Below are 12,631 nucleotides of genomic sequence, written 5' to 3'. Positions count from 1 at the left end.
AAATAAATTTGGAAAAATCAAAAAAATTCAAATGGTATTTTAAAGATTGAATAAAAAGGAAACCTAAATCCATGGTTAACATACTACAATGAGGGTACATCATATATATGTGGACTAATACTTACGTAATGTTATCAATGGTTTGTTAATGCGTATTTAACAGTATTTAATGTGAAGTAATGATTGGTTAGGCATTAAGTATGCTTAGTTAACTATAGTTACCATAGTATTAACTAAGCCTAACAGTTTTACTTAGTTAATGCTAAGATAAGTATTAACTAAGTAAAAGTAACTGTAATGCTTAGTTAATGCTAAGATAAGTATTAACTAAGCATTACAGTTAGTTTCACTTGGTTGATGCTTAGATTAGCATTAACTAAGGATAACAGTTAGTTTGACTTAGTTAATGCTAATCAAGCATTACGCAAGTATTTAGAAATGGTTAGTTAGCTATGAGTTATTAACTAAGCATTAACAAATAGCTTATCTATGTACCCTTATTGTAAATTGTAAGTTATAGATGAACAGGGAAAAAATGCTGAAAAGGGCCAAAATAGCTATGGCTTTTATTAGAGGGGCAAATAAAAAAAAAAATTAAAAAAAAATGGGGAGAAAATGTAAAGTTAAAATCCAAAAAGTTAAAAATGGATAATATGCATTATTTATTAGAAAAAATTGAAAAAAAAGGTAAAAATTGATAATATTTATTATTGATTTGAAAAAATAGAAAAGACAAAGACAAAACATTTAAATCATTGGGTAGTGCTAAAAAACACCCATATCTATGGCTTTCATTAGAGGGGCAAATCCATAAAAAAATTATGGGGAGAAAATTCATGATTTATTAGAAAAAATAGAAAATGTAAAAAAATAAATATATAATATTTATTATTTATTATTTATTTGAATAAATAGAAAAGACAGACAAAACATTTAAAATATTGGGTAGTGCTAAAACCTGCGAGCTAAACGAGCTAACCAGTTACAGAAGGAAATCTAAACAGAAGCACTCATGATCGGAGTAGTAGGTGGACAGAATTTGCACTTTGATATCAGTGGGACTAATGTCACGAATGTAAACGTGATCAATTGTTGTGTCGTTTTCTGTTGTTGGCGAAGAGACAATTTGGGTGTAACCTTGTTGTTGCATGAAATTTTCTGCAGATTTAGAAACAAGGGCATTGTCGTTGAAGTCACCCATAATTACCTTTCCTCCTGAAAGTTGGTTAAATTGTTGCATTACCAAAGCGAGATTTTGTTTGAATAAGGCGAGTTGATATGATGGCGGTTTGTACAGCACAATGAAATTGTAATTCAAAGGCTGAACATTAAACATGATGGCTTCCAAGTCACTGCACGGCATGTGTATAATGTTACAAGTGATGTGGTCTTTGTGATAGTAGCCCACACCACCGTGCCGTTTGTTTACCAAGTCTTGGAATTGGGTCATGTTATGGTAGGATTGGGACCGGAGTTTGTGATTAAAAGTCCAACCTGGCATTTCAATGGAACTGACTGATGTGCTTTGTTCCAGCCATGTTTCTGTCACGCAAATGATGTCAGCACTCAAGATTCTCTGGTCATGTTTAAGGTCTTCCATGTGTTGACATAGACCTTGAATGTTGTGGAGGCATATTTTGAGGGTTGAAGTTATTTCTGCTGGTGGAGTTGCAATGAATGGTTCCATTTTTTGCAGGGAAATGTCGATGTCTGGTTTCGAATAGAAGGCTTTGGCTGCGTAGTCTTGAATGATAAGGTTTTCCTCACACGTTACTCGGCTTAATGCTACATATGCTTGGCCAGCTGCAAATATCCTTTTAAGGGACACTACAGCTCTTTCTAAAGTTAAACCTTGAACTTTGTGTATGGTACAGGCCCATGCTAGGCGTAACGGGAATTGGCGTCTAGATCCACCAGTCATTACTTTGTCTTCCACAGCATCTATGGGTGTTGCTTGTTGAAATTGAGGCTCAAAGCATATAGACCTACTCCTCAGTTTCCTGCCGATTGTGTCATTGTCAAACTTAACCAAAATGGTTTTGGGAAACTGAACGTTCCCTTCAAAGGTGATTTTGCAAACGGTACCGAATACACCATTGACCAATCCATCTGACAGATCTATATTTTTGATGAGCATTACGCGAGCTGATGGACCAACGATTAACGTTCTGCTTAAACATGTCTGACTATCAAATTTTGGATTATTTTTTCTTGTTACTTGTCCTGTGGTAGGGTTTCTCTGAGAATCTTGAGCTTTAATTTGCACCAAATCCGTACACGTCTTGTGTAACATGGCAATGTTATGGGCTGCCACTTCATCGTTTGTGGCGAAAATGTGAAGGTCCTGTGTCAGTTCCCCCTCGCCGGTCTCGCGTTGTCTTAGCAAGACTTCATCTCGCTGGTAAAGATTGTCTCCTTTTCTGTGTTTTCTAAGACGATTTAATGTTTCAGCAAACTCTTTGTTTTTTTGTCGCATTATCTTTGTCAACTCAATGTGAGTGAAATGATTGTTCCACAGATCGGTCACCAATTGCTCGTGGTAAAGAGGTGTTCCCTTTACAGGGCCGAGCTGGAAGAAGTCACCAACTGCCATGATTGATACATTCCCAAACAATGCATAATCTCCTTGTTGCTTTATTTGTCGTAGTCTGCCATGGACATACGTCAGGATTTTATGATCAACCATACTCACCTCGTCCAAAATGAGTATTTGTAAGTCTTTCATGGTGGCTCTTAACGAATTGATTCTTTCATCTCCTAGAGGTTGATATGGCAGTTTGGCAGTGGTAGTAATAGCAAAGGTGCTGTGTATTGTGCTTCCGTTGATATTATATGCTGCTACTCCTGTAGGAGCAGCTAGCAAAACATGAGTGTCGTCTGGATTAATGGACATTCTTGCAAAGAGTCTGCATGACTCGTAGTACACAGCTTTAATCAGGTGGGACTTTCCCGTGCCTGCTCCCCCTGAAATGAATACGCGAAACGGGTCTGGGTTTTTGCCATTGATTTTGTCAAGGCACCATGTGCGGATTTTGTAAAAAATTTGAGTCTGTTGTTCGTTTAACGTGCGCATAATGGACAGACCTTCAGCTCTTTGTATCGAGTGTGTGGGAAATTCTTTAGACAGCGTTGCCTTTGCGTCCGACTGCAAGTCCGGTATGGCTTCTCTTTCATTTTGATTTGTGTCGTTGTTGTTAGACATCTCCTCCTGACATTCTAATCGCTCCAACTCAGATTCAGGGCAAAGGTCTGCCCATGCCTCGTCGTGAGCCCCGCGGTGCCCTGCAACCTCTTGGCATCTGTCGAGCTCATCTGCATCTACTTCAAACAGGGATCTGTTGAAATCTACAACTTCCTTAACACTTTGCGTTGTATTGCTGCTGTTAGTGATGGAACCGGTCCTGTAAAACTGCTCATAACTGTTGTACGGTGGAGGTTTTAACTCATCTGTTGAATAATGAGGCAAAAACAATTGTAGCAAACTGTGGTAGTGTTTTTCTGGATATTTGGTTTGTGAGAAACGAGCGTATTTAGCAACAGCATCAGGTCCCCTAGTTCTCATCTTAACAAAGCCAGTGTTATTTTCCAGTTTAACAGAGCCCTGGCTGTGCTGCTCTTTCCCGTACAGAACTCTGTATTTTGAAGCAAATGTGGCTATACAAATATCATGAAAAATTGCGCCCTGGGGGCGGTTTTTGTAGCGGTCCGTTATGCTCGTCATCCATATCGAGTCTGTTGATGTGTCACCCTGTTCTGCTTTGCTTTGAATGACACTGAGAGGATAACTCATTCTGACGGTATTTTCACCAGTAGGGATAAATGTGACCAGTCTTGAGCATTCGTTGAGATGCATGTTTGTGACTCGATAAACACTTTCTTGAGCTGAGACCTCGCGATTGTGGAGAAAGACACTTCCCAACTTATTGAGTGTTTGTTTTGCATCTAAATTTCCATGTTTTTTCATTTCATTTTGAGTATGTTGTAACAATAAGCCCATGTCTTGTTCTGCTTTTGAGATGTAGGATATTATGTATACTACACAAGCAAAAGCATCGCAGACATATTGTATGTCCATGTTGGCATCCCAGCAACGCAAAAGGTCTTTGTTGTATTGATTAACGTAAACATCTGATGGGTTGCGTTTGTGTACAACCGCGTTTTTATTGGTTGTCAATCGGTAGGCATTTTCAAACATTTCCTGGGTGATGTTAATGGAAGCAAATAGCTGATCCACAGTGTCGAAGGTTAGGTCTGGACTTGAAAGAGCATGTTTGACCCTCGTCATGACACTTTTAGCCACCTCTTTTTCTTTTCGCATTTCTAATATAGAGACGTCTATCGGATCAGCGTCTGTTACCTCCTGGTTCTCGTCTGTTTTACTTCTACAAAGAAAGGTGTGGTTGCTTGGAGGACGTGGAAAGTTAAATCTGCATGTTGTGCCTTTTTTCCTACAACTCTTTGAGTGCTTGGAGCTGTGTTTTTGAACGCTGGAAACAACTTCATGCAATGCGTCGGTTGCTGGCGGGAGTTCACAACTGATGTATTTATCAATAAATTGTGTGACTTCTTGGTCTGTGTTTTTGCCTATTTTCGGTGCATTTTCTACCCAGAACAGACAATGAGTATGGGGTGAGCCGCGTTGTTGGAATTCAACTCTAAAAAATGTCTCGATAACTTTACCGATGGGGTTAGCTGGTGACTTGATGACGTCATTTAGGAAAGTCTGAAACCTGTGTTGGAACATTCTTGCCGCGGTAACCGGATTAGTTTTGAGTAAATTGCACCTCTGTGACCAGTCCAGGTCGTTGACGTTTCCCTGTATTTTCTGTAGTCTCATGAAAACATCGATGAGTTCAGTCCAGCGTAAATCAGCACATGAAAATGAACAGAACCAAGTAGGGACACCAAGCTGACGAACCATAGCAAATAGATTTTTCTGTACACCTTGCCAAAAAACTGGAGTCCCTCGGATCGGTTGAAGGAACTTGTAACCGAGATCGGTTTTTAAGACATTACTTACATAGTCTTTGTTTGAAAGCATGGCGGAAGTTATAGCCAATGATTCCCCTGCATGGTAACCTTTTCTCAATGCTATGGACACCTTGGAAACAACCTGATTGACCTCAGATAAATATTGAGCATAGAAAATGTAGTCCAAGTTGCTGCTAAACCTCCCATCAGCATTTAGGATTCGTGTGTTGATGTATCTACTGAGAGTGAGCCTGTGGGGCCGTGCATCATGGAATGTACCTGTACCTTTGGGGAAAAGAGTTGGAAAACATTTTGCTTCATTGCCCTTATCTGTCAGCAACCTAACAGGACTGTTGCTTTCAGCTGGAGCTATTGATAAAACACTTTCGAAATGCTGATCAAATATTTCTTGTGCGATATCAATCGGTTGCAAACATGTGTCCAAGAGTAACCCGTGTGTTTGAGTTTCATATATGTGGTCAGCTTCTTCATCATCCGACACCTGGTCTGATTGAGTTGTAATGTCACTGCTTTCAGGTGCAGATGGAGTGTCATTAACTGGGTTGCATTCTTTCAAAACCGAACATGCATCTTCTGGCAAGGGATTTTCCCATTCTGCGTTAAAGTCTATGTCCTTATACCATTTATTCATGTCCTTTAAACATGCTATCGCATTTTGGATTTTTTGAGTGTGCACATATTGATACTGATAATGCCCCTTATAAGTAAGTTTTCTTTTCAGTTTTATCCGGATCATTAAATCTTGATTTTCTAGCCTTGGGAGAACCGAAGTGACTACATCGCTGTTTGATGGAACGCAAGTCACCGGCCCATGGACAGAATTCTGAGAACCTCGTGGCAATGCCACAAGTCGCATAAAGGGAATATTCAATGCGCACAGGTGTTGTTCTAATGAGTTCAGTGTGCCTAATTCGTCAGGAATTGGATCCAACGCCATATTGTTCACAGCGCTCTCCTGGGGAACCTTACCACTGAGTATCTTGGAGTTGCAACTGAAACATATCCACAATTTCCCAGCAACTGTCTGTTTTAGTGTGCATGGCGTTAAACATGCAATATCACATTGATGGAGATACGTTGTAGTAATGCATTGTTTTGCAATTGCTGACACAGTTGAAGCCTTGGATTCATATGAAGTTATGTCACATAATCTTACTTGCTTTCGGAACAATAATCTGTGACATGAACAACAAACATGCTCTGGACCATGTTTGACCTCTTCTTGGAAGAGCTCAATTACAAAGTCAATATTGTGTTTTAAGAGGGTTAGATTAAGTCTCTTTTGACAGTTTCTTTCAATTAAAGAGGGCTTACAAGCCGGATCTTCTCTGTATTTGATTACAGTTCTTTGTTTCACCTGGTTACGATGGGCAGGATTCTTAGCATATTTTTCAATACTGCGGTTTTTTACTTGTTCTTTGTACGTTTCATTATTAGCATATTTTTCAATACCGCTGTTTAATACTTCTTCTTTGAACAGTTCATTATTAGCATATTTTTCGATACTGCTAGCTTTCTGATTTGCTTGATACTGTTCATCACAATTATATCTTTGTCGTGTTTTTAGCTTTTGAACTTGTCTATATTCTGTGTCTATAGCATACGTTTTCTTTCTCCTTAGATCTTTTACTTTATCACTACATTTTTTACGTGGTGAAACAAGGTCTGCATTGGACATTTTGTGTGACATTTCACAGAAGCTAGTTAAACAAAAGCATGTAAGAGAGGTTTTTTCTTTGACACATGCAATTGGTTCATAATGGCATTCATTGCAGTGTTTCAGATATATTGCTTTTCTTGAAATCGGCTCAATGTTTGCCGTAAACATTATCCATTTCTGTTGACTGTATGTGTAAATATCAACACAGAGAAAATCTGCTGAAGCTTGTATTTCCAACTCTGTTGCCCAAGATCCAACATATTTCATTTTTGAGTCCATGAGATATTGCTCCACAGAAGCAAATTGCCGTCTTAGACAAGTAATGTAATGAAGTGGATTATTTGAGATGTGATTCACTACAGCCTTACGAAAGGCCTTGTGATGTGACTCGCAACCACTCAATACAGACGAAAGAGAACGAAAGAAACAATTACCGTCACCTTCAATGGATGTTGTTTGGCATGGTTCAGGCTGTGCCATATCGAAGGTTTGTACAACAATATTTTGATCTAAACTTGGTACGATATTCAGTTTGTTGCAGATCCTGTTTTTTTCCCTTAATGTCAATCCCGTAAACATTATATTGGGGCTATCAGTTACAGAAATTAAACAGACATCTGATGCACCCTCCGTGTGAATTGGAGGATCACTGTCAATGTTTACAGTTGTGTCACATGTAGAAGTGTTTGCTACAGGCTGCACAGTTTCAAGGGAAAAAGACGTGTTTACTGCATGGGAATTTCTATCTGTTACCGAAAGGACCCAGAGATCAGAGTCACTGTCAGTGTCCAAAGTACCGTCATGTGCCGAAGTGCTGGCTTCAGGCTGTGCAGTTAAAGCAGTAAATGGTGAGTTTACCTCAACAGCTTTCACACCAGTGACTTCAAACACCTTGTTTGTGATATCAAAAGCATGTGGAGGATTTTGATATAAGGAATTGACAAGGTTCTCAATATGCTCATATAACTCATACACAGTAGCATAGTGCGCTACTATGCTGGTTCCATCCGGTGCAACCGAACCCCAAGTACTACGAGAATGAGGATCGAAAACTGCAAAAGCAGTTTCGACCTTGAAAACGGCACAGACACTTCCTTGGATGTTGAGCAAGCATGTGTCTGTCTGCAGCAGTGTCTTCTGAATAGCCTCTTCTAAAGGCATGGCTATGTTTTGCAAAGAAGCGTCATAATCATCCTTTTGATCAAGACTTCCAGTGAGTGTATCAAAATATTCCAAACTAAATAATTTATTGTTGAATTTGCAGTGTCTGGGTAACTCGGAAATGAAAATATGCCCACTGGTTTTGGCTGCACTGATTTCCTTATTTTCTAGCATAGATGTGTACAAGCCATTACCTTGTTTTAGAATATGATGAATGTTCTTTTTTTTCCATTTGAGAACGCTATGGGTGGTGTGGGTCATAATCGCCGCTATGCCATTTGTAGCACACTGCTTACCTGCATTTTCCCCGAATATGTGGCTGCTCTGGTCAAACGATCCTTGAAGACACCCAGGGTTGTCATAAGTCACATGACTTGATGTAGCAGCTCTGGCAGGTGCAAAATCACAGGGTGCCTAAAAGCACAACAGTAGTTCAATCAAAAAGGAGTGTAACCAATAGTTTATATCGAAATTAACGAGGAATTCATAAAAAAGGCTAGGAATCAATCAGCTGTAGTTCATGGCTGTGTATAATGGGAAAACGGAATTGTACATGATATTAACATTACTTTAACTAATTTCCAAGATCTAATAAATGGCAGGAAAACTCACAAGGAACAGGGAATAACATGTTAAAAATAAGTACCTTCTGATTGCCAAGTGTTACATGACGATCTTCAAGCTGGCCATTGTCCTCAGGCGGGCTCTGCTGAAATGACAATTCAGTGTTTTTAAAAGCATGTTGGTTCCCAGTAAGTAATTTGAAAATGTACATAGTATAGGCAAATTAGTCAGAACTGCACACTTACACCATATCAATGTTTTAAAAGAATAAACACATCAAAACAAAATGGGTCTCTTAAGCTGTGGCTTTTCCCGTTGGTATACAATTTTTCTACTAGTAATTACATACCTGCTGACTGCTCGCAGTGACCTCAGGTGCTGGTTCAAACGGCTCATGGTCCTCAATGTGTGTCATCTGCAATCACAAACATTACGAATGTTAAAAAATTTAGGTTTACCCCTACATGCAAACTCATAAGCCATAGAAAAGGGGACATTTGGTGTATAGTGGTGAACAGAATTAAGGACAAAGAAAACTTTTATTTCAGTTCAGTTTAAATAATTAAAATGAGCACAACAAGTTCATCAGCCAACCTTCTTGACATTTCCAATTCATAGTGTGTAGATATTACCAAGAACATGTTAAAAACAGTTCAACTATGTTGATTGTAATTATGAAGTAAAAATGTAAATGTTTCTAGATACTGATCCTGGAACAGATTGATTGCTTATTTGCAAATCATTTTTTATATTGTTGTCATTACCTTGGTTGAACATCCCAAGAAGCTGGTCTCATTAGCTGTTGGTTTATCAGCCTGGGCCATCACAACTTTTGGCCCCCAAGGTGTTGGCTCCTCTTGTTTTCTCTGTCCAGAGACAACCCGAGCAGTTGGCTGGTTCACCTTCTACAATGAGGTAAGGGAGCAAAATTATCATGAGATACAATTGTATGAAAATTGAAAAGTGGGCAGTTCAAAGAACTTACTGCTAATGTAGTTTATTTAAAACAGTAACAAACATAGTGTTGTGCACGCCTGTATTTTGTGGCGCTACATACAAATTTAACAACAAAACCCAAATATTACAAGATGCTCTTTTTCCCCCCCATTCCTTTACCTCACAAAACTCTGTTTGAAGAAACGGCCACTCATCAACACACAGAGTCTGGTCATCCCCCTCCGGTTGAGCAAACTGCAATGACATAGTAAGAATTATATGTACATTACAATTGAGAAATGGAAACACAAAACTACACTTTCTTAAAGGGAAATATCAAAAGAATAGAGAACCGCACTCTATTCACTGAATGTGTGTAATCATCACATGTTGTATGCAAATTACCTTGCTCGAAGGCACAAAGACGCTGCCCTCCAGAGTGGCTGGTACAGCAGCTTCTGGCACAGGTCGAGGAGGAGGTACGCCCTCCAGAGTGGCTGGCACAGCAGCTTCTGGCACAGGTCGAGGGGGAGGTACCAGCTTCGAAGGTTTGGCAATCCTTGCTGGAGTTTGAAGTGCCTGGAAAATAATTGTAAATCATTGGCAAAACAATACCTACACAGAGAATGTTGGACTATCTCTTGTATTAAAGGCGAAATCAAAAAATAGTTGTTCCTGTGTTTCAACCAAAAAACAAGTACATATTTCAATGAGAAATTACCAACCTCAAGGCGGGCCTTCTTTCCTTTGGAGACCACAGCCGTGGTTCCATGTGCCACCTTCCGTTTCTATCATAATGGAAGAGAACGGAAATGATAACAGTTAATGAAATATAACACATTTGTTATCAATGCAACTATCTGTACCATACAATGTAAAGCTTGTCATATAGGATTACAGGCGCTATTAATATGTATGCACTCACAAACAGTCAATATTAAAATCGCACAAATTACCTTTGAGCGATTCCCCATGGGGACGTCAAGGTTGGATGGAACAATGCGATCCATTGCAGCCAACTTGTCAGTGCTAAACCGGATAGGGTTTAGCACGACAAAGCACTCCCTCAGGACCAGAGGAGGCACACAAACCTAGAATTAAAAAACAGAATTGAGCCATTGACCATTTGCCTTGTCTTATTGGAATAGCATTTAAATGAAACAACAATGTACGCATCATTACGGTTTAATTTCCCATCAGCTATCATACCAATGTACAAACCTCATCAGGAAGGATCCGCACGGAAGACTGATCCCAGTCCTCAGGCGCATCCCAGGACTCAGGTTGGCTGCGCTATAAACACATAGGGAGAATTAGTATTCAATAAATGTGGCCTAACTAAAACTAAAGCTCTTCAAAATTGTATAACTTTTACCTTTCCGCGACGTCCGACGACAGTTTCCTTGAAGGGGTCAAGGGGACGTGGACGTGAAACCTCTCCCTTCACAACCACGGTGGTAGCAAAGGGTCTCACAGTCGGGGGTGACTTGGGAGGAGACACAGGCGGAGGTGTAACAGGCAGAGGTGACTGTAGCTGCCGAAAGGAGAAGTGCCACAGAAGCTTCGCGAGAAGCGGCATCCCCAGATCGTCACTCAGGTGGATCTATTATAATGAGAAGCACGGGTTATTATTGAAATAAACTGCTTTTGCCATATAAAAATGACATTACATGAATTTCTCACGTGCCAAGTTATAACACGACTTACCCCATCACGACTCCACAAGGCACGTGAGTCCAGCGGAAAGCGGTCAGCTGTGACGCAGTACTCTACACCTGCAGAAGAAAACAATTATTAAACCATACACTATATACATATTTTACACGTGGTACCAAGAGGTGGTGTTGATACACTAAAAGCTTTCCTACAAAGATATTCTATACTGACATTATCTCTTAATCATTTTTACATACCGTTCTTTGCTGCAACGCGACGAAACTCCTCTCGAAGGAATTGTTGCGGTGCCAATTCACTCGCCAGCCGGGGAGGGAAATCGAGCACAAACACCTGATCCGCACAAAAGTTTTGGATTACACACTATACAATTCTGTTGAATAGTCTGCCTTGAAAATACACTTTATTTTGTAACACAAAAACTACCTTAGGCCATCGACTGCGGGCAGCTCTCAGAAGTCCATCGAAGGCAACTCCAGCCGCTTCGATGCCGGGCGCCGGGTTGTTGCTTGGAGCCAGCAAGCAAACGATGTCGGGGGTTCTGGGGATGTCTGCGTTCAGCAACTCAGTGCGGAGCTCAGCGGCAGACGCCCCAGGCGTAGACAGGAACCCAAACGAAAGGCAACCGTCTGGCATCCTCACGTAACGGTCAACCAACGCACGCAGATGCGAGTCGCCCACAAACAGCACAAACTATAAATAAGGACAAATAAAAAGTTGTCATTCCACTCCAAACATATTCCACAGCTAAATTATACATTATTTTCTGAAAGGTCTTTGACAAGTTTACCTGCTTATCTGGAGACTCAGGAGGGAGATCCAATCGGTTGAACTTCCCAGTGTGGGCAGAGACAGGCCAAGGCTTGACACGGTGACGAGCTCCAGTGCCACGCACTAATAAAGAGACAAATTCAACACAAAACTAAAATGAATAACTTATCTCGAGCTGTTGATCTAAAAGTCAAACAACACACATTCATGCAATAGAATTCTGAGGAATATAAACGAGTTGAAAACATTATTGTATCTTTACGACTACATACCAGGGAGGAAGCCTCTAGCCAGAGTCGTTGCCATCGGAAGAATCGTCCTCATCCTCACCTTGGCTGCAGCCGAAACGCGCGAGGCACGAGGCATCTAATGATTTCACAATAAGAAAAATAGAATGCTTCAAAATAGGTACAAGATTTCCCTTTACAAATGTACATCAAGAAAGGCTGCATGTTGAAAACCCCACCCTGTACAGAGATGTATTTATGTAATTATAACCATGTGTTTTCATATGAAATGAACATTAAACAGAACAGATAGGTGCAATAAATACACACACGCACAAGGTGTTCATGTGAAATCAATATATGGGCTAAAGCACAGCATTTAAAACACATTGCATATGGTGGACAGAGGTAGAATTTAGACTGTTGGGCGGATGTGTGCGTGTAAAAAGGAAATGTAACACGACATTGCAGCATTTAAAATTTCCTAATCATAGCCAACTTATAAAGCTTTCATCCAAGGACAAATTTAAAGCAAAATATTTGCAAAGAATGACATAGGCAGTACAGAAACCATTTTCCCAAAAAAATCTATTAATAGACAACTAAAATGCTAATTCAGTCAAAACCCAACCAACACCAAGTAATA

General features: G+C 40.0%; 1 protein-coding gene across 4 annotated transcripts in view; it reads right to left on the bottom strand.

Moving 5' to 3' along the window:
* Positions 1–947: 947 nt before the first annotated feature.
* LOC130378520 (uncharacterized) overlaps positions 948–12,631 on the bottom strand; it is a 19,144-nt gene continuing 7,460 nt past the window's right edge. For 2 of the 4 annotated variants that reach the window (XM_056585249.1, XM_056585248.1), the window contains 15 exons: positions 12,031–12,124; positions 11,778–11,881; positions 11,414–11,680; positions 11,227–11,320; positions 11,021–11,088; positions 10,689–10,916; positions 10,535–10,606; positions 10,270–10,404; positions 10,039–10,101; positions 9,719–9,892; positions 9,494–9,568; positions 9,142–9,282; positions 8,727–8,792; positions 8,460–8,522; positions 948–8,227 (listed from right to left, as the gene is read on the bottom strand). In XM_056585249.1, the coding sequence (XP_056441224.1) occupies positions 983–8,227; positions 8,460–8,522; positions 8,727–8,792; positions 9,142–9,282; positions 9,494–9,568; positions 9,719–9,892; positions 10,039–10,101; positions 10,270–10,404; positions 10,535–10,606; positions 10,689–10,916; positions 11,021–11,088; positions 11,227–11,320; positions 11,414–11,680; positions 11,778–11,881; positions 12,031–12,124 (8,889 nt within the window). In that variant the 3' untranslated portion in view covers positions 948–982. Of the gene's footprint in view, positions 8,228–8,266; positions 8,523–8,726; positions 8,793–9,141; positions 9,283–9,493; positions 9,569–9,718; positions 9,893–10,038; positions 10,102–10,269; positions 10,405–10,534; positions 10,607–10,688; positions 10,917–11,020; positions 11,089–11,226; positions 11,321–11,413; positions 11,681–11,777; positions 11,882–12,030; positions 12,125–12,631 lie in introns of those variants that run through there. The other 2 variants (XM_056585251.1, XM_056585252.1) reach the window with 2 other exon arrangements.

This window comes from Gadus chalcogrammus, unplaced genomic scaffold (genome assembly GCF_026213295.1).
Source record: "Gadus chalcogrammus isolate NIFS_2021 unplaced genomic scaffold, NIFS_Gcha_1.0 GACHA084, whole genome shotgun sequence".
In the NCBI taxonomy this organism is placed as follows: Eukaryota; Metazoa; Chordata; class Actinopteri; order Gadiformes; family Gadidae; genus Gadus; species Gadus chalcogrammus.
This window is presented reverse-complemented; position numbering and strand designations above follow the sequence as displayed.